The sequence below is a fragment of the Podarcis gaigeae genome, assembly GCF_964106915.1.
Source record: "Podarcis gaigeae genome assembly, chromosome: 5".
Classification (NCBI taxonomy): domain Eukaryota; kingdom Metazoa; phylum Chordata; class Lepidosauria; order Squamata; family Lacertidae; genus Podarcis; species Podarcis gaigeae.
Window position 1 is genome coordinate 76914741 of NC_139681.1, and position 21124 is coordinate 76935864.

Here is a 21124-nt window from a genome sequence, read left to right on the forward strand (position 1 = left end):
CACCCAATCCAGCTCCAGGTGGAAGTGAATCTGCAACCTGATTGGCCTGCTAGAGAATCCCAGAATTAGCCAATCTCATGGGGCCCATTGTGTAAATAATGTATATAAAGCAGTTTTGGGGGATCTTCCATTCCTCCTCACTACTATGAGTTAAATAAAGAGCATGAACTCCACTCTTGACTCTGAGTATATTTCAGAGGAGCCCCCCTGCACTCCCTTGGCTATGCCTATGCATCTGAAGAGGATTTGGGGCCCCCTCTAGAACAGGGTTTCCCAAACTTGGGTCTCCAGCTGTTTTTGGACTACAAGTTTGGGAAACCCTGCTCTAGAATTGCTATGGTGATGGTTTTTCGCAGGTGCATTCTACAACATGCAGTTGGTGCAGTAATAGTGCATTAAGAGGTGGCTTTATAGTGGACCACACATCATTCCCCTTTATAAGTTGTTCTGTGATACATCTGCAGTGTTGCTGCACTGCTGCCTTCTGAAGAGCAACGAATGTGGGGCAAACAACCTGCCCCGGACATTTGTGACATAGGAGGTTGCAGCTATTTTGTTGCAAGTTGTGGGATATGCACCAGCTGGAAAATGAAGCAGCACATGCCAGCCCTGAAACTTTTGCAGGTACAAATGATATTGAAAGTGGGATCGTAAGTTCCCTGATTGGGAGGGCTTTTGGTCGCATGGGTTGCCAAGGGAACAAGTAGGCCAAAATGGCAGCTTGGCCCATGGAATCAGAATTGTAGAGTTGGAACCCCAAGGATCATCTAATCCAACTCCCTGCAGTGTAAGAATCCTGCCCACAGCTGCCCCTAGGTGAGCTCCATACAGGGACCATATTTCAGCTGATTGGCTCAGCTGTGGCTAAGTGTGGAGACACCCACAACCCCCAAAAAATATTTTCTTTGGGGTTGTACCCTGGATTCAAACCTAGGACTCCTGCATGTGGGACCTGAATTCTTCCACCAAGCTTGGGCTCCTTCTATAGCCAAATGTGACCTTTTTTGTTTATCTTACTATACATGTGTGGTTCATTCTCTACAACAGTGGTTAAGAGGGGAAGGTCAGAGACAACAAAAAAGGAGATAAAAAGGCACAACTGCTTAATTTCTAAGATTCAGTAAGCTGCAAAATGTGCAAGTGCTTTTACTCTGCTGGAAAGGTTTCACAGCCCGTATACTTTTTGTATTTCTCCCACACATGAGACAGAAGGTTTCAATTTTAATCTACAAATTTAACCTTCAATCCAATTCTCCAAAGACAGCACCTGTTGTACACATTGAGTACACTGGATAGTCTGAAAATAGTCCTCATTATTCAAAGGCTCCAAGGTGAAAATCACACGCAATCTCTCTTGAGGCTTCACTCTTCAGTTTTTAACTAATTTTGTTTTTTATATAAGCAAGTCTTCATCAACTTTGTATAGGTTTATTTGATGCATTAAAAAACCCTGCAATTAGTTTTTTTAAAAAAAAAAACAGACTTCAGTCCTCAGGGGGGGAAAGTTCAGCTGTCAGTTCCAATTTACTAGCCTTCAAAAATGATTCCCTCTCAATCTACTCCCCTCAGATGAAATTTATGTAAAGTAGCATGCTGACTACTTACAAGGCCTGTCAATTTACAGTGCCTGACACTAAGAGCCAAAAATATACAGTCACAAATTATATATTACATTTTGAATATATCTGTCTTATTAATATTCCATGATGTAATCCTCTTTATATGTAATTGGTGGGGTGGGAAATATAGCTTAAAATTATCAGCAAATGTGTCAGGATCTCCAAACACAACTTTTCAAGATGGATCATCTCCAGCAAAAGCTTCTTTCAAATGGAGGCTGGTAAGCACACAGGTTTGTATATGCTTTTTTTAGCCAGGGTTCTTGCAATGCCAAGTTGTTCGAGCCAAGGTTTCTCTTTAAATGCACTGCAATAGAAGATTTAGATATGATGTATGTTACTTTTCACTGTCAAAGAAAAAGCAGAGAATAAGTACATATCACACCTAGTTTTAAATATATATAAAACCAACCAAACAAACAAACCCAAACACTCTGTTTTAAATCAAGGAAACTTAAATATGTAGTAATGCTACAGTTGGTTGATGCATTTCCATCTCGTACTATTTTTATTTATGTAGTACTGTAGGTGTACGTAGAGCTTTGCAGATTAACTTAAGCAAAATTAGAATTCCGTGCCCCAAAGGGACTGCAATTGGAATTTATCCAGAGGGAGAGATACCAGGGGGGAAAGCGGAAAAAAGAGGCAAGGTGATAAAGGGATACATGTGAATATTTACATTCAGATGTATTTAGGGTTTGTTTCTGCAAGAGACAAACACAGAGTGATTAAACCAAAGGCTTAATGCTGAGGTGGCTAGTCTGCAGCCATCCTGATGTTGTTGGGACTACAGCTCCCATCATCCCTGATCGTAGACCGTACTGCTTGGGGCTGATGGGAACTGGAGCCTACATTGCCTCATAACTTACCAAACACAGAAAGTGTCTAGGAGCAACCTCCACGATCTGTTGGTTTCCTGTGTGCAGGATTCCACCCTCTTTCCAACGGGGAAAACATTCAGACTTATTAATTCCCCACTTGCAGCTTGAGGTGGCGCAGTCCGGGAACAGTTTTGTATGTGATGTGTTATGAGATGCTCAACTCTCAACTCCCATCAGCCCCAGCCAGCATGACCAATGATCAGGAATGTGGAAGCTGCAGGCAAACAACATCTGGAGGGCCACAGGATCCCCACTCCTAATCTATACAATTCTAAATACGGTGGTCAGATAGGGACCGATTATCAAGTGGAGATTATTTCAGTAAACTTCCATGGAAAACATTAGGCTGTTTCAGCTTCATGTATCATCAAAGAGAGACCACAGACCACAGCAGTGATAACAGTTTTTACCTTTCGCCTAAGATGGGCACAGATTATGCTGCAGAAATCTCTAGTCATTTAAACTAGGGCAAAACATATCTTCATGGAGGACATCAAATGACTAAAAGTCATAATAGCTATTCAGTGGTACCTCTGGATGCAAACAGGATCCGTTCTGAAGCCCAGTTCGCAACTAGAAGGGAACGCAACCCACGTCTGCGCGTGCAAGGGTTGTGATTTGCCGCTTCCGCGCATGACGTCATTTTGAGCATCTGCACATGCGCGAGCGGCAAAACCCTTACTTCCGGGTCACTGCAGAGCATAACCTGAAAACACTCAACTTGAAGCATATTCAACCCGATATATGACTGTATTGCCTCCAGAAGCAATATACCTCTGCATAACAATTATTGGTGACCATAACCAGAAGAGGGCAATTACACTCATGTCATGCTTGTAGACGTCTCATAGGTATATGGTTGTATGCTGGAATAGATGGACCTTTGGTCTGAACCATCAGGGCTCTGCTATTGCTCTTAAGCACTGGCTGCCTAGGAATGTCACAAAGCATCTGCCTCTGGTCCTCCTTCCCCTTGCTAATAAAGATCCCTGTGTTGGTCTGGAAAATCCACTGGTGAATGGTATGGCTCTTAAAAAGTCCATCATGGAAATGCAGGTAGATATGTCCTCAGTACTCCCTGGAAAAGACCCTGATGTTGGGAAAGATTGAGGGCACAAGGAGAAGGGGACGACAGAGGACGAGATGGTTGGACAGTGTTCTTGAAGCTACTAGCATGAGTTTGACCAAATGGCGGGAGGCAGTGGAAGACAGGAGTGCCTGGCGTGCTCTGGTCCATGGGGTCACAAAGAGTCGGACACGACTAAACTACTAAACAACAACAATGTCCTCAGTAAGTAAACAATCCAGGAACTGAAATCACAGTATGATTCTTGCTTGGTTTTAACTCCCTTTGGTTAGAAAAAGCCACCATTCCCAGACTTCAGATGTTATGCAGAAGCCAAGGTACATGATAGTTGGTTCCCAATCAGCCTAACCTAAAACCATGGTTTGGGTCATCATTTGATGCAGATCAGTCTCTTCCATTTTATATGTTGTCTACGCTTATTACCCAGTTCTTTGCTTGTTTTATTTCCCTGGAGAGTTTAGCAGCTGTCAGCTTACTCAGCAGTTTCCTGCTGTTTCCTACCATCCTTTAGCTTGTAGCTGCATAAAGGTATTTTTCTTCAGATGGAAACACCAGGGTTACTATTGCTTAAATCACTACCACCACATGGTGGCAGTATGCATTCATCAGCGAGAGTCTCACTCTCAAGTCTATCCAAGGTATCTGAAGAAGTGTGCATGCACACGAAAGCTCATACCAAGAACTGACTTAGTTGGTCTTTAAGGTGCTACTGGAAGGAATTTTTTTTGTTTTGACTATGGCAGACCAACACGGCTACCTATCTGTAACTAAGTCTATCCAAGACACCCTTTTGTAGGAGTCTCCCCCAAATAAATATTACAGCTAATAAAGAAGATTCAGTTACTGCATCTGCACTTCTCTCTTGCATATGCAATTAAAAATAAAATCTTTAAGAGGGAGATTATGTATTCTGTGTTTTTTCTCAGAATAAAGTAGCCTACCCAGACCCTGAGTCAGATCCAGCTGTCATGCATTTGTTAAATAAGCTGCAGACTTCATTTACAGTGGTACCTTGATTCTCAAACGCTGAAAACCTGGAAGTAAGTGTTCTGGTTTTCAAATGTTTTTTCAGAAGCTGAACATCCAATGTGGTTGTCGGCTACTGTTTCTGGGGCACCTGCACAAATCAGAAGATGCAGCTTGGTTTTTGAACATTTTGGAAGTCAAACGGACTTCCGAGACGGATTAAGGTTGGCACTTTTGTTTTTGGTATTTATTTTGCGTTTTTGTTTTGATTGATTGATTGATTGATTGATTGTATGACTGTGGAAATGGATAAAGGCCCCCCATCCAAAGAATGGCTATCATCAGTGCAGGTAAGATTTTTTTTTTTAATCATCTACAATACTGTCTTACTTATTTTATAGTACAGTACATTGATTATTGCTTTCATTTTATGGATCAATGGTCTTGTTAGATAGTAAAATTCATGTTAAATTGCTGTTTTAGGGGGTTGTTTTTAAAAGTCTGGAATGGATTAATCCGTTTTGCATTCCTCTCTATGGGAAAGCGCACCTTGGTTTTGGAATGCTTTGGATTTGGAATGGACTTCCAGAACAGATTAAGTTTGAGAATCAAGGTACCACTGTATTTAATTGTTGTTGTTGTTGTTTTAAAAAAACTTCAGTCCTGCGTTATATCAACTGATTTCAGCGCAGGATACATACTCCCAAAAATAAGGCCGGGGTGTAGAAGTGAGGCATCCCTGAGATGGGGCTGCTCAGGCTGCTTTTAACCTACTGTAGGTCTCTCCAGGTGTTCAGATGAACAGAGTTATCTGTGAGACCTCAGGCCTCTTTCTCTGAACAGCTCTCCCCAGGATCTGAGTTGGATGAGATCCTAACAGCCCAGCCTTTTCACTTGTGGTGCCTTAGTTGTAGAACACCCTGCCAAATCAGGTGTATCTGGCCCCCTCTTTTCAGAAGATTCTTAAGATCAAGCACATTTTATGTTGACAGGTGTTTTCAATTCACAGTCCAGGCTGGCATGTTTTCTCTGTTGGCTGCTGTGCTGTTTTTATGATACTTCACAACTGCATGGTTGATAGTATCTCGCTTTTTCTAGTGCTTTTGTTTTATGATTTAGGTCCTAATCTTACACTTATCTATCGAGAAGTATGTCCCATTGTTTCCAATGAGCGATATCCTACTATGATTAATGGCTAGATGGAACTTATTTCCAGGAAATTTCTTAAGTTGACTGCTGTGCTCACCATAGAAATACAGGAGGTAAATGTTAAATAAAACTGTAAAGAAGATCAGTGCAGTTTGTTACTGGAAAGATACATAGACTTGGGTGAATCGATGGGATAAAATATATTGTGGCAGATCAGGAAAATGCACACCTAAAAGGTAAAGGTATAGGGACCCCTGACAGTTAAGTCCAGTCGCGAATGACTCTGGGGTTGCGGCGTTCATCTCCCTTTACAGGCTGAGGGAGTCGGCATTTGTCCACTCCGCAGTTTTTCTGGGTCATGTGGCCAGCATGACTAAGCTGCTTCTGGCGCAACGGAACACCGACACCACAGCGCACGGAAATGCTGTTTACCTTCCCGCCAGAGCAGTACCTATTTATCTACTTGCACTTTGACGTGCTTTTGAACTGCTAGGTTGGCAGGAGCTGAGACTGAGCAACGGGAGCTCACCCCGTCGCAGGGATTTGAACCACCAACCTTTTGATCAGCAAGCCCAAGGCTCAGTGGTTTAGACCACAGGGCCACCCACGTCCTCAAAAGCACACCTAACACATATTTAAAGAAGATGTTTCACTCAAAGAACCCTGGGGATTGTATTTTATCAAAGGTGCTGAGAATTATAGCCCTGCAAGGGGTAAAGTACAGTTCTCAGGATTCTTTTGGGGGAAGCCATGTAGTTTAAAATGTCACTTTTTATTTATTTTTATTTTATTCAGTTTTGACGGTGGGGTGGGGGCAGAATTAAGAAGGATACAACGCCAATAGTGTGCTGCCTTTCAGACTGGGGTGTTTCTGGGTGAACTGCCCACCCTTGGTAAGAACAAAGATAAACATACCTGGCTATGGCTAAGCAGTAGATTGCATTCTCCCTCGGTGATCTTCCACTGTGTTCTGAAAAAGACTTGACAGAAGAATTGAGCAGAATTTTTGCATTGGAGATGGAGTAACGAGAAACGGGCTTGACAACAGAGACAGCAGGTAGAGGAACTCTTGCTAAACACGTATTTTGGTCCATATTTTCTTCACTGCTAATGTGCAGAATCTTCCTCCTGGCGTTATTTTTCTGTACCAGTCTGCCCGCATTAGCATTGTTGTATGCATCTGCAACCAGGGGCAATTTGACATTTGTCCCTAGGTACCCCTTTGAAATCGTCAAGCACCAGTCACCCTGCCCGTGCTGGAAGTGAGAGTTTATGTTTGGTAGTTCATAGCCTCTGCGGCCTGTGCCCTTGACTGTGGCCGAATAATAACTTTTGGAAGTCATTTTTGGCTCTGTGAAACCATCCACAAGGACAATGTCCCCAACCCTAGTCCTGAAGACCGATGTCTTCTTGTGCCACTTCTTCGTACAGATGTTATTTTGAGCCTTAAGCAGCCACAGTTTTAACTTGATGTAGATTTTCATGGGAAGGGAGGAATTAGGGTAAGAAACCACTGACCACATCTTGGTGACTAAATACAGCACACAGTTCTTGTGTCTGTGTTGGATACATAGCTGCAAGGGAGTTTGTCCGGCAGAGTTCTGGCATTCCAGGCATAAGACACTGTAATTGACAAAGGCTTTCAGAACCATGAGCTGGCCTGCTTCAGCAGCTGCATGAACTGGACAACTGGTGACATCCGGCTGGCTGCTTTCGTGACACCACTCTCGATAGGGATGTATGCCAACTGGTTCAGTGGGTTTCACACCCTGTTTCAGGAGCCACGCCAAAAGCTGAAGGTGCCCGAAAAAGGCTGCCATATAAAGAGCTACCCTCTTTTGATATCTGAGAGATAGAGAGAGAGAGAGAGAGAGAGAGAGAGAGAGAGAACATGAATGAGTAGTGAAAAGTAAAACAAGTCCTTTGCAAAAATCATAGTTAGGCATGCAGTAGAGAGAGGATAATGTAACAATTTTTTTTTAAGTCATGAGTCTGAAAATCCCTGAATAAAAGTTAATAATAATAATAATAATAATTTATTATTTGTACCCCGCCCATTTGGCTGGGTTTCCCCAGCCTCTCTGGGCGGCTTTCAACAAAGATTAAAAATACATTAAAATGTCACACATTCAAAACTTCCCTGAACAGGGCTGCCTTCAGATGTCTTCTAAATGTCAGGTAGTTGTTTATCACTTTGACATCTGATGGGAGGGCATTCCACAGGGCGGGTGCCACTACGGAGAAGGCCCTCTGCCTGGTTCCCTGTAGCTTTGCGTCTCTCAGTGAGGGAACTGCCAGAAGGCCCTCGGTGCTGGACCTCAGCGTCCGGGCAGATTGCTTCTGACTGAAAAAGCAACTACTCACTAGGGCTGTGCAGATCAAGCTCCATCTAAGGCTGGATCTAGACACACCAAAGAAGCGTTTCAGTTTAAAGCGTTGTGAATTTAAACAGGGAAAATGGGTAGAGAAATTTAAACAGGGAAAATGGGTAGAGAAAAATGGGACTGCACCATCTGGTGGCACAATGTTATATCGCATATACAACGCATATAAAAGGCTTTTTCTTTACCAGTCTAGGTGAGTCCTACGGTAAGTAGTTTGGGGGTTTACATTTTGTTTTTGTTTCTCTCCCTCCCTCCATTTGCAATCCATGAAGGGAGGCACCTAATTTGCCTGAGAAGCACCTTTCATAAAGGTGTCAAATAATTATTTTTTTTCTTTAAGGGGAGGGGCATTTTGAAACTGACCGTCTCGGTCTCAAATGGAAAACCTCTATTATTTTAAATTGATTGTACCTGAGCACTGGTTCTTCCTTTGAAAGATAGTGCTGGACCTTGGGCTTGTTTCCTAAGAGACATCCAGTCAGGAATTCTTTCCATCCATCCCAAACATCCAGGTGAAGAGTTGTGCCTGCCAACAGAAAGTTCCAGTCCTTTGCTCTGCTTCTAGCTTTTTCATGAAAATTTTAAAATCTCACATATTACAATAGACTTTTCACAAGATAATTTGCTGGCGGGAACTGTTGTTAGATGCCATCACAACCGAAGTGTCCTATTTGAATTCTATATAGTTCTGCTTTCCCCGACCTGCAAGTCCTCCAGATGCTTTGAACTACAACTCCCATCGGCCCCAGCCAGCATAGCCAATGGGAGCTTTAGTCCAAACATTGAGAGAGCATCAGGTTGGGAAACGTTAATACCGTATTAGCCTGAATATAAGCTGTATCCAAAGATAAGCCACACCTTTAAAATTCAAAGGGGGGGGGGGAGAGACAATACCCAAATATAAACCACTCCCTTAAATTCCCGCAGGCACTCACACCCATTCTGTTTTACCGTATGTCTGTTTCAGCAGCAATATCGTAAAAGCCAATTTTTGTAAGATTGCAAACTTAAGCCGCAATTTAACTTTTCAGTCGGATTTTGGGGGGAAAGTGAGGCCAGTATGGTATACTCTTTGTGTTGGTTTGCATTTCTTTGTACAGAAAGTATTGATCTGATGTGCAGAGATCTTTCCTGTAGTCTTAGTTCATGAGGGTTCTGGAAGGTTTCTTTCCGTGTCAAAGAAACAAGCAGAAGGTTCTTGTTTAGGTTATTCCTTCAGAGAAGCTGAGCACAGCTGACTTAAACTGGCTCTCTTATCTCTTTCTGTCATGGTCATGCTGACTAAAAGTAGGGCCAGAAGAAGCCTTGGTTTCACTTTCTCTTTCTATTGCTCTTCCGTCTGGTGTGGTGTTATGTACATAGTATGCTTAGAGTGAAAGTTTAGACTTATTATAAGTTCTTGTAAGTTTAAGTTAAGTCTGCTGCAACTGGATTTTTTCTCAACAGTGCCAGTCCTGAATGTATTGGATTTGTGACCAATAAAGCTCTGCTGAATGAAATATTAATTGCTTCTGGTCTATTTTTGGGAATACTGCAACATGTTTAAGTTGTTACTCTGCTAACTATACAATGGAATCTACTCTGGATCAATACTGAGTAGAATTCCGTGACACTTTGTACATCTTGCAGCCAGTTTATGTGCAGGTTTCTGTGGAAGTAAGTACATACGCTTACTTCCTTACATACGCTTACTTACTCGGGTTACATACGCTTCAGGTTACATACGCTTCAGGTTACACACTCCGCTAACCCAGAAATAGTGCTTCAGGTTAAGAACTTCACTTCAGGATAAGAACAGAAATCGGGCTCCGGTGGCGTGGCAGCAGCAGGAGGCCCCATTAGCTAAAGTGGTGCTTCAGGTTAAGAACAGTTTCAGGTTAAGAACGACCTCCAGAACGAATTCAGTACTTAACCCGAGGTACCACTGTATATTTAATGGCTTCTCTGCTGAGCGTACAATGGCATACATTCCAAAATTATTGGAGGGCAAAGCAGGACACCCCTGCCCCCACCATCCCACCTGTCCCACCTTTGTACTCCTTCGCTCGCTCACCAACCCAATCCTGGCGCTACCTGCCCAAGCCATCTCTGCTCTCCTTCGCTCACGCTGCTCCTACTCCCTGCCCTCCTCCCTTGGCCTGCCACCTCTTCCTCCTCTGCCAGCACTGCAGACGTACTTCCGGAAACTGGCTTCCAGAAGTGTCAGGTCAGAAGAAACGAGAAGAGCAGAGACGTGCAGGGGGAAAGGTGGGTTTTGCTTCTGGGTTGTCGTTTTTTGACCCCGTGCTCGGGTGTGAGCCAATTGACTCGCATCACAGCACGGAAGCAAAAAATACACCAATGTTTTGGTCCTGCACTCTGGCACGGCCAGAGCATGGGACCGGGACATACAGGATTGGGATCAGATGCCTTCTGGAATGCCCCGCTTAAGATGGGATAGTTGAGTGGTATGCACTGGACTGTAGCCTTACACTGCAATTCTATACATATATCTTTGCTCAGAATTGCACCCCACAGAGTTCAATGGGCTTCACAGCTTGGTAAGTGAGCATAGGCTTGCAGCCTTACTCTATGACTACTTATTTTGCTTTTCTATGAGGCAAACCAGTGTATCAACAATGCTTCCTTTCAAATTGTCTTGGTCGTTTCATAGGCTACTTAGATATAGATTGCTTGCTACAAAGTGTTGTTGTTTTTTTAATGTGCAAATTGCAGCAGCAGTATCTCTGAACAAAGGCTGAATTATCTGACTGCATGGTTCTATAAAAAGTTAAACTTAACTAGCTTTTTATCAGCTTTCTTCGTTTTAACATTTCCAAATACTCTATATCACTTGCAGATGTTAAGAAGGCACTCGTGGGAAGGCCCAATAATATTGCAAAATGTGGTGTTGTCCAACATACACAAAAAATATTTAAGGAAACAGTCCAAAATGATACCTATTTCTTAAGTTCAGGTATTTCTAGAAAAGTCTGGAGATCTATGTTATCACATGGGAGTAGATAAAAATCCACAAACAGTCTTAATACCTATATCTAACTGATAATCACTCAAGGTATTGCAGTCGTACATCTCTCTGCCCTCTGGCGTCCTGAGACAATAAATGCTGTTTGGAAAGCCACACTTCAGGGTTACCAGGCTTTTGAACTGGGAAACCTTTAACCCCAGGAGATAAATCTTCCCCATGATGGGCACGTTTTCACGAGTGACAGCATTGTAAACATAGAAAACTGGCTTATCTTCTTCCTGGAAAGGAAACCCAACAATGAGATCAATATTCCAGTGGTAATATCCTTTGTAAAATTGTGCTTATAGCCCATGTAGAATTCTGACTATAAGGCATGTGGGCATCCATTCCAAATGCATAGAATGTGGTCTTGTGGATGATGCTATAGCCCACAACAGCAACAATCAGTTTTGTTATAAAATTCAATTCAATTTAATTTACAATCTCTACAGTGGGGAGATACAGGAAGATATGAAGACCTAGCACTGTCCTATATACAAAGAGCTGGATTTGAATTCCAGATCAGCCTAGTTACAACTTAGTGCAAGTCCTTCTTTTGCAACCTTCATTCCCATCTGCGAAATAGGAATAACCACTGACCTACCTCACAAAGGTGTTCAGAGAGAAAACAAAACAGGACTTGTAGAACACTTGTCACGATTAAAGGTCCTGTTGAATGGAAATAATGGTTTCTAATATAGGATTTCCAGGCCAAGAGAACAATGTCTGGCTATGTTTCTCCATCTCTGTAGATGCCCCAATATGAGCACAGTCCTTTTTCAGTTCAATTCTGTTTACTCCAACTGAGATCAGAGGATTGCATTCCTAGGTAACTGGGCAGAGAATTGTGGCTCTCAATGTTCTATGCTTTGTTCTCATCTTCAGTGATCTTAGTAATGCTGTGCCAGGAACAATAAAAAATTCTGGCAAACTAACTCTCAAACTGAGAAAACAAAGCGACCTGGGATAAATTGTTTCAGGATTCTCAAACCACAGCCAAGCTGAATTCAGAAATTCTCTCTGTTTGCATATCAGCTTCAAAATGGGAGGGGTGGAATTGCTCTGGGCATTGGGGGAAATCTAAATGGCGGATTACAAGTCACCTGGTACTGATTCAGGGCACTGCTGCTGCTGCTGCCGCCACCACCAGGTAAGTTCACCTGGTGTCACTAAGGGCCCCTTCCAACTTTGCCAAGAGGCTGGCTGTCCTCAAGCCTAGAGCTAGTACTGCAGCCAGCCACCCTATTAGCACCTGAGATTTGTGTTTCTGGGACTCATCCTACTCTTGTGACTGTAAGATGTTTCAACTCTTTTTAATTCTCAATTTTTAAATTGTTTTAACTAGCTCTGAGACCTGCTGATGATGGGTGGGTAAATAATAATAGTAGTAGCAACAACAACAACAACAACACCCTGCTCCTCTGCCTCCCTTAGGGCAAAACTAGCATCCTGCTAAAAGACCCTGATGTTAGGAAAGATGGAGGGCAGAAGGAGAAGGGGACGACAGAGGATGAGATGGTTGGACAGTGTTGTCGAAGCTACCAGCATGAGTTTGACCAAATTGCGGGAGGCAGTGGAAGACAGGAGTGCCAGGCGTGCTCTGGTCCATGGGGTCACGAAGAGTCGGACACGACTAAACGACTAAACAACAACAACAACAAGCATACTGCTGGATGCAGCAGGTAGGGGCAAAAAGGAACAGTGTTTAAGGCAGAACATCCTTTCAGATATCACAGGCACTGACATCCAGGCAAGGAGCTGGCTAGCATATTAATGTACTTTCTGTACAGATCTATCGTTTCCATTTTTCTGAAGAACTACAGAATGTATAAGATACGGGATACTAAGCAATACGGAATATTCAAGGTTTTGCATTTTAAAAGAGAGCCTTGAAATCTTTCAAAGGCTGTGCTCATACCATACATCCAAAACACAGGACTCCCCCCCCAAAGAATCCTGGGAACTGTAGTGCTGGGCATGATAGCTCTGCAAAGAGTAAACTACAGTCCCCATGATTCTTTGCAGGAATTGAAGTGTATGGTGTGTGTGTGTGTTGTGCAGTCAAAGTTCCTTAAAAATCAGTGTGAGGCTAAAGTCTGTGTACATGTGACATTTTATTCTAGAATCAGTGGAGACTGAGTATTCCCCTCACCCCAACGTAGGCCACACACAATCAAGATCTGTTGCGTATTTTCCTGCCCCTGGAAAGCAAGTATTGAGAAACTGGTTTCATTCCAAAAGGTCACCATAGATTACCCCACACAGTGTTCTTTTGAAAACAAGTGTCGACAGCCCTGGCAACAGGGTGTGTGTATACATAACTGCCCAATGACACAGTGGGTAGGCATCTAACTAGGTCACAATCGCCACCTCCTTCCTCTCTCACCTAGAACATGTGAAGGGAGGACAAGGTGTGGATAATAACGCAATCAAGGGGAGGGTTTTCAAAGGAATATCAAGAAACCACACCCATGCTTGTGGATGGCAGGGTCTAGAATCAATCCAGATTGAAAGCAAAACGCTGAGGATAAGCATGTACAATTCCAGATAGAAAAGGCATATTTTTGTGCTACAAACACCTTGTTGTGTACCCAGCCTAAGGTTTAACTCTCCTTGCATTAGCGCTTTCCTGCCATCGTTATCTGAAGGTGACTGCATCTCAGTGGAAGATCAGGTGCTTTTTATTCCTGCTGCGTGATCCTAGCCCAAGATCTATAATTTAGTGAGGAAATCGGCATGCATGGAGACTTTCTGCGCTAATTAGGCAGCCTAGGTTTGTTTGTTTTAAAACCGGTACTATACCTTAACAACACATTTGATGGTCGATGAAACTGATATGCCTACATCAGCAAGTATCCAGCTGTCCTTTAACACTGCTCCTGCATAAATTAGCTCCAAATACCGCCTGCCTTGCTTATCTTCCGAGAGAGGAACGTGAAAATAATCCTTAAAGGGGGAGGAAATAATTATTTTAGAGATAGACGTAAACACTTACATCCATGGCAAATAACCTGTTAGCGTTCAAGTCAATACCCACCATTGAGGGAGCTACAGGGAAGGCCTATTGCTAAGTGCAAAGTACCGTATTTTTCGCTCTATAGGACGCACCCGACCACAGAACGCACCCAGCTTTAGAGAGGGAGAACAAGGGAAAAAAATGGATGGTGTATATGCAGCCCTAATCAGATGGATTAAAATGTAAAATATTATACTCTAATATAAAAACGGATAATATAAATTTTAACCAGACTCTTGAAATGAAATACAACGAAGACAATTCCATTAAATTTGAACTCTCCTTTTTTTTAAAGAACCCAGCGCGTAGGAAGACGTTCCTTAGAAGTTTCATTTTGGCAATGAATATTATCTGATTCAGATTCTCACAAGCACTTAAAATCAAAATAATAGAGAACGAAGCAACTTGGCCAAGCCCTTACCTTTATCATCAGTTTTAGATCTTTCACTGTGTTCTCTGATGAAATGTCGAAGGATTCCCAAAGTCCTTCAAAAGCGATGAAAATCCTCATCTTGGAAAAAAAAAGCTTCTTAGAAACGCCTCCAACGTCTTTCTACTCCATCAGATTCCATGTCAGATGCAAATCTTATCTCCACACTGGAGGCAAAAGAAAAACTATTTAAAGCAGGCTGTAAACATCCAAGCAAAATGTGCACATCCCACCCTGCCCCCGCCTCCCAAAAGCCAAAAGGCAGCCTGGAAAACCCAGGCTCAAGCAGGCAGTGTAGACCCTGCAGGAAACAATGAGCGGAATTTGTTTCCCAGGCTGCACTGAACAGCAAAAAAAAAAGGTTCCCTTTTCCAAGCCGTAAACTTAATTAAACCAGCAAACCACGTATTGATCAAGGCATGTGCATGCATGTTCCAGGCTAATCACACCCGTCGTATTTGCTCAACAGGCACTTCTCAAACCACAGAGCGCCAGAACATAAGTGAGTCTGGTGTTTATTTTATTGCTTATGGTAAGCTTTGCACTTTCTGTAAATAAATCTAATCTCAGCACTCATGTTACCATAACAACTTTATAAGCCAGCTCTACCAGTTTGGATCAGAAGCCAACTGTACTCTCCCCCCAACCCCCCCCCCCAACAAGGATCAGACAGCTTAATCGCTTGAAACTATAGGTATCTGAAAAGCAAGTGCATGAGAACTGGGCAAAGAACTATTTAATATCCCTGTGTTATTTCATACGCTTTCAAGCTTGGGAAAGGCATGTCTTAATGGCACCAGGTTTGTTTGTTTAGTTGTCTCCAACTCTTTGTGACCCCATGGACCAGAGCATGCCAGGCACTTCTGTCTTCCACTGCCTCCCGCAGTTTGGTCAGACTCATGTTAGTAGCTTCCAGAACACTGTCCACCATCTCGTCCTCTGTCGTCCCCTTCTCCTTGTGCCCTCAATCTTTCCCAACATCAAGGTCTTTCCCAGGGAGTCTTTTCTTCTCATGAGGTGGTCAAAGTATTGGAGCCTCAGCTTCAGGATCTGTCCTTCCAGTGAACACTCAGGGCTGATTTCCTAATGGATAGATTTTACCTTCTTGCAGCCCACAGGACTCTCAAGAGTCTCCTCCAGCACCATAATTCAAAAGTATCAATTCTTTGGCAATCAGCCTTCTTTATGGTCCAGCTCTCACTTCCATACATCACTTATGGCACCATAAAGGTAAAGGGACCCCTGACCATTAGGTCCAGTCGTGGCCGACTCTGGGGTTGCGGCGCTCATCTCGCTTTATTGGCCGAGGGAGCTGGCGTACAGCTTCCAGGTCATGTGGCCAGCATGACTAAGCCGCTTCTGGCGAACCAGAGCAGCACATGGAAATGCCGTTTACCTTCCCGCTGGAGGTAGATACCTATTTATCTACTTGCACTTTGATGCGCTTTCGAACTGCTAGGTGGGCAGGAGCAGGGACTGAGCAATGGGAGCTCACCCCGTCGCGGGGATTCAAACTGCCGACCTTCTGATCGGCAAGCCCTAGGCTCTGTGGTTTAACCCACAGCGCCGCCCGCGTCCCTTATGGCACCATAAAGACTAACAAATCTTTTGTGGCAAAAGCTTTCATGGACTAGAGCCATGGACTAGGTGTGTGACATGTTATCCCTAGTTGGATGCTTGCAGATGCACTTATGGGACTAGAGGTGGGAAATGTTTTCTTCTCCATGTGTCCTCAAAAGGCCATTCAAAGGAGATGCAGAGGTAGCTACATAAGAATGGGCTTTCTTTAGTGGTGCCCTTCACCCCGTCTGTGGAATGATCTCTCCAGGGAGAAGCACTTGGTGCCATCCTTGTCAGTCCTCAGGTGCCATTCTAAGACCTTTTTGCTTACTCAGGCTCCTATGGTGGTACCCATTTTTTCCTCGGGTAGAAAGGACATGTCCTTATTAATGTCACTAGATCAGCATTTTATGTACTTTGTATTGTTCATTGCTTTAATTTTTTTCTTGTTTTAAATTGCTTTTATTTGTGCATGTTATCCTGTCAAGTCGCTTTGAGACTTTTTTTTTAAATAAAGTGACTGATAACTGTAATAAATAAGTATCGTCTTCATCATCAGATGGCCAAAAGACAAGGAAATTCAAGAGGCATGCATATGTTTAAATTTTAAATGTATAAAATATAATCAGAGCCAATTGAAATGCTTGACAACTTGTCTGTACTCTTAGTTGGTTTTGCTGCAACAGGGCAACACAGCAAATCCTCTGTTCTGGATCTTAAACTGAAAATATTTTTGTGGCTAACAATTCCTAAAATTGTATTTTTTTTAAATAAATATTTTATTAACATTTTTTAGATACAATGCACACAAAAAAAACACAATATCACATATATCTTAACATAGTTTCAAAGCTTCTTTGGACTCCCTCACATCTCCCGCTCCCACTTTCATCACAACAAAGTTTTTCCAGCAATTTATCGCCTTGTTTCGATTTTTGTTATCTAGCTTTCCCATGTTGTTTCTCTAGTTTCAGATACCCTATGTTCAAATCCCAAAAATTTAAGTATGATCTAATAGTTATCCAAAAATTTATGTTTTCCTAAATCTAGCTTGTCTTCATAACTCCATCTAATTTAGTGGTGCCAAATTATTTATGATCTAGCATCCTTCTTAACATTCAACCAAATTACAGTGTTTTTCTAAATAGATCTTAAATTTCTTCCAATCTTCTTCAACCCTCTCCTCTCCCAGGTCTCGGATTCTGCCAGTCATCTCGGCCAGTTCCATGTAGTCTATCAGTTGCATCTGCCATTCTTCCAAACAATTCCTAAAATTGTAAGCTAGCTGGTACTTCGAGAGCAGCCTTCCTCCACCTAATGTCTAATGTTCCTTTTGTATTGCAGTAAGTTGTTGTGTTATGGAATGGTGGCTTTTTGATGACTCCATGTTCTGCTAAATTTTAAATGGCAGGAAAAACTGTATGCCAATATTCTGACCCAAATTTAATCAATGCAACATTCCAGCATTTTTCTGAGCCAATGGGGTTGCCATTGGATTTTTGTCTAGTAACAATTAGCACAGAAATGAGCAATGCACATTCACTACATGCCAGCAGATTCCCAGAGGTGGCTTTTATTTGTCTCAAAAATCATGTGAAATGTGAATATGAGCAGGTAAGGAAACATTGTGAAGATGGAATAAAATGCCATCTGCACACAGACACACACACACACACCACACATACGACACATTATTTTGTTACGAGGCCCTATTTGTTTGTTTTTATGTTTTTTTAACAGATGGGCCACTGAGAATATTGCCTTTCCATATATATATATACTATATGCCATGGCGTTTCTCCTTTTCTAGGACTGAATTCAGCTCTTCTGCATTCAAGCATAGTACTCTTTCGCTATTAAAGTTCTGCCCAATGTAGGTTTTGCCTCCAAGAACCGAATCAGAAAATGTAAATGCTGTACTGACACACCTCTATTTATGACGAAAACCTATGTAACAATCAAGGAGTAGTCAGATAACCTTCACGCAACTTTGTTATCACTGCCAGGATCAATAACAGCCTACATCTGTCACCTGTTAGTCTCTTTCTGCGATTCCTGGTGGTGCAAGAATCGGGCCCTAACCACACAGTCACACCCTGAATCACCAATGGCATTTAAAATGTCATCAGGCTGGTTTGCACAGGTTTGCTTTATCATCGGACAACTGAAATACCAAGTAAGAACTTCTATGCATACCACTACTTTCTTTACCAAAACTGAACGATCACTTAAAGATGTTGATGGGCAGCACCGTTATATCCAACAGAATTATAAATTGCTGTCATATGAAGCACAATGTCTTGAATGGGGGGAAAAATGCTTTGGCAAAAACAGAAAACACATCTGCTCACACAAGGCTGGCTTCCCTATTTTCACCAATCCACCTGTCTACTGCTGCCTCCACACCACTTTGCATAATATATCAGAGGATCTCCCGCCCCTGCAAGATCAACTTTTTAGTGGGTGCTATGGCTCAAGGGGCTTAGTGTAAATTTGGAGGCTCCAACTTTTGGAAATGGAAACACGCTTTACTTGCAGAAGAATACCTCTGGATACAAGCCACCCTATCTGCATAATGTAAGGCCCTTTTCAACTGAGCTGTTACTTTTCTATGAAATCAGTTCACACCACGGGAAAGTCAGAGGACTAAGGAGTGATATGGTAATAACAATGGCATGTGATCTTTTACTCAGAATGTACTTCAACTGTTCTGCAGTCACACGGCAACTGGTAACTGGAGCAGAGTTATATCTGGCAGTGAAAGAGGAAGGAAGCTCCCTTCCTTGATTCAAGTAATAGATGGGGCAAAGCAGGTCTTCCCCTTCCTGAGGAGTGAACTGATTTCATAGAAACAGCTGCGTTGAAAAGGGCCTCACATTATGCAGATATAGTGGCTTGCATCCAGAGGTATTTTTCTGCAAGTGAAATGCTGAACAACCCCTTGCCCCTCAACTTGAGCATCTACATTGCTATGTTACATGTGAGGAGACCAGTTGGTTTGCAAGTAGCTACTACAGGCAAAACAGACTAAAAACATTTTCTTTATTATTTTCCTGAAGCAACATTTTGTCGCTTCCATTTGTCTTTTTACTGTCTTTAATTCTTAATAAGCTTCATAAAATTGGTCTTGGGTGCATCTGTATCAGCCTCAAAGGGTTATTTTAATCCTTTGTGTGCCTAGACTATTTGGGAGCCATTTTGGGCTTGGGGAAAGCCAAGGTAAGCTATATGTTCTCTGGTCTCCAAAGTATGTACCTTGGATCCCCAGAAATCACTCCTGTCAAGGGGTGAGAGGGAACCTAAGGAAGTTTAGTAACGGCTTGCCTAAAAGCCTCTTGTATGACTGGTAGGCATGGAAAGAAAAGAAGAAAAAGTTATTTATCCCCTCCTGCTACATTTCGTACATCATTTCTAAGGGCTTCATACGGAAAAGTGCTAGCATGAGAATCATAGACTATTCTTGCGTAACTTCAGAGTAGACATCAAATATTATTCAGTCAAATCTACATCCAACTGGGGTGGATGTAGATGTATAATAGATGTATAACAGAAGTCTTAATTTTGCAGCATCTTTTCTCTCTTTCCTACTCCCAAACCACACGGAGCTTCTTTCGTTTTGCTTCCCACCCTACACAATATGTGTATCTTCCATCTTGCAGAGATCTGTTTCCTCTTATCAGAAGCTCTCATTGGCTTGTTTTCCTTTATATTATTAGCGCTTAGCTTTTCTCCCCTGCACAAAACTCTACCAGTACTCCCATCCCTTATTCTGCACTTCAAGCATCTTCAACAACTGCCTCTCTCACTTCTTTGCCTTGTCACGAAAGGTGCGTCTATCTTTCTTTCTTTGCATCTTAATCCATCTTTTCCCTCCTGCAAGAAGGGTTTCCTTCCCATGCATTGTCGAGGGACCAGCGTGGCTTCCTGATGGTTGTCTTCATGAGGGCAAAACCAAACCAAAACCACTCTGCACATGCTCAAAGGCTCTGCTATCCCTGGCAACTGGTTCATTCCAGCACATAATATCGTATATAGAACAAATGACCTAAGTGCTATATTTTATGCCATCATTTTGCTTTAATACAGGCTCCTGAGCATAGCTGTCAACGTTTCCCATTTTTAAAGGGAAATTCCCTTATTCCGAATAGGATTCCTCGCAAGAAAAGGGGAAAGTTGACAGCTATGCTCCTGAGGCCACCCGCCCTCACCCACATTACGCCTCCTGCCAGGACCAGCCGCCGCATCCTCCCTCCTCCTCCTCCCTCCGGGCCCCGCCCCCTCCGGCGGCCGTCACGTGCGAGCATCCGTGCGCAAAACACCGTCCGCCCCCCTGCGACGGGCATCCGGGAGCGGCCAATCCCCGCCGCCCGCTTCTCCCTCTCCGCCTATGCGTGGGCGCGTTCTCCGCCCGGGGCGGGATTTCCGCCGCTGCTTCGTCTGAGGGGACGAGAGAGAGGGGTCTTTAGACTATGGATTCCGCCTGAAGCTCTTCCCTCCCTGGGCAAACCCCGCTCTGCCTTCGCCGGCTTCTGCCTCCGGATTCCGGGTAAGCGAGAGGCGGGCGTCGCCGCCGCCACTGCCGGGCTGAGAGGAAGCGGGCGCCGGAGGCTCGGGGCTCTGCCGGCTCCGGCGCCTGCTGCGCGGGGTCGTTCGGAGAGCCCAACGGACCCTCTCGCCCTTCCCGGGCCTTTGCCGCCTCTTTCCCCCCTCACCTACCTGATCCACCGAGAGCCCGCTTTCGCGAGGGGGGGAAAAAGAAACGTGTCATACGCGCACGTCTGAATGGGGCGAAGGGCGGGCGCGTGTTGACAACCCAGGAATCGGGAGGAGCCAAGTTGGCAAGTTGCACTTCACTTTTTAAGGCCTTACTTTCAACTTCTCGTTTCCCTCCTCTTCTTTTTTTTGCGCTTTGGGTCGAAACTCGCGCAAGGCAGCGTCGGGTTTCGAGACGCTCGTCTGCGCAAAAGAGCGTCTGATGCGCCGGCCTTAAAATCGCTCCCCTTGTTTAACGCGGCCCCGTGCCAG

The 21124-nt window shown here is 43.5% G+C and overlaps 2 protein-coding genes across 10 annotated transcripts in view; one reads left to right on the top strand and one right to left on the bottom strand.

Moving 5' to 3' along the window:
* Window positions 1-1177: 1177 nt before the first annotated feature.
* Window positions 1178-21071, bottom strand: ANKUB1 (ankyrin repeat and ubiquitin domain containing 1). 5 transcript variants are annotated; one of them, XM_083739608.1, is made up of 7 exons: window positions 20969-21071; window positions 14531-14706; window positions 13896-14039; window positions 11116-11332; window positions 8498-8651; window positions 6618-7547; window positions 1178-1926 (listed from the first exon to the last, which is right to left on the bottom strand). In XM_083739608.1, the coding sequence occupies exons 2-7, from the start codon at window positions 14618-14620 to the stop codon at window positions 1827-1829; spliced, it is 1635 nt and encodes a 544-aa protein (XP_083595734.1). In that variant the 5' UTR covers window positions 14621-14706; window positions 20969-21071; the 3' UTR covers window positions 1178-1826. The 5 variants fall into 5 exon arrangements, with proteins under 5 accessions (XP_083595734.1, XP_083595736.1, XP_083595735.1 ...); XM_083739610.1 differs by having other exon boundaries at window positions 8498-8612; window positions 20969-21069; XM_083739609.1 differs by lacking the exon at window positions 20969-21071 and having other exon boundaries at window positions 14531-15102.
* The window catches only part of RNF13 (ring finger protein 13), a 48105-nt gene continuing 47430 nt past the window's right edge, over window positions 20450-21124 (top strand). Inside the window, exon 1 of one of the 5 annotated variants that reach the window (XM_083739774.1) lies at window positions 20450-20645. The gene's annotated coding sequence lies outside the window, so the exon portion shown is untranslated. Of the gene's footprint in view, window positions 20646-20808; window positions 20938-21029 lie in introns of those variants that run through there. The other 4 variants (XM_083739779.1, XM_083739778.1, XM_083739775.1 and 1 more) reach the window with 4 other exon arrangements.

What these genes read in the sequence shown, in the direction of transcription:
- ANKUB1 (XM_083739608.1), bottom strand. Translation starts at nt 14,620, where the DNA reads ATGAGGATTTTCATCGCTTTTGAAGGACTTTGGGAATCCTTCGACATT. An exon ending in ATCTAAAACTGATGATAAAG is followed by an intron (nt 14,040 to 14,530) that starts GTAAGGGCTTGG and finishes TCCCCCTTTAAG; the next exon opens with GATTATTTTCACGTTCCTCT. An exon ending in AAGGAAGAACCAGTGCTCAG is followed by an intron (nt 7,548 to 8,497) that starts GTACAATCAATT and finishes TCTATCTCTCAG; the next exon opens with ATATCAAAAGAGGGTAGCTC.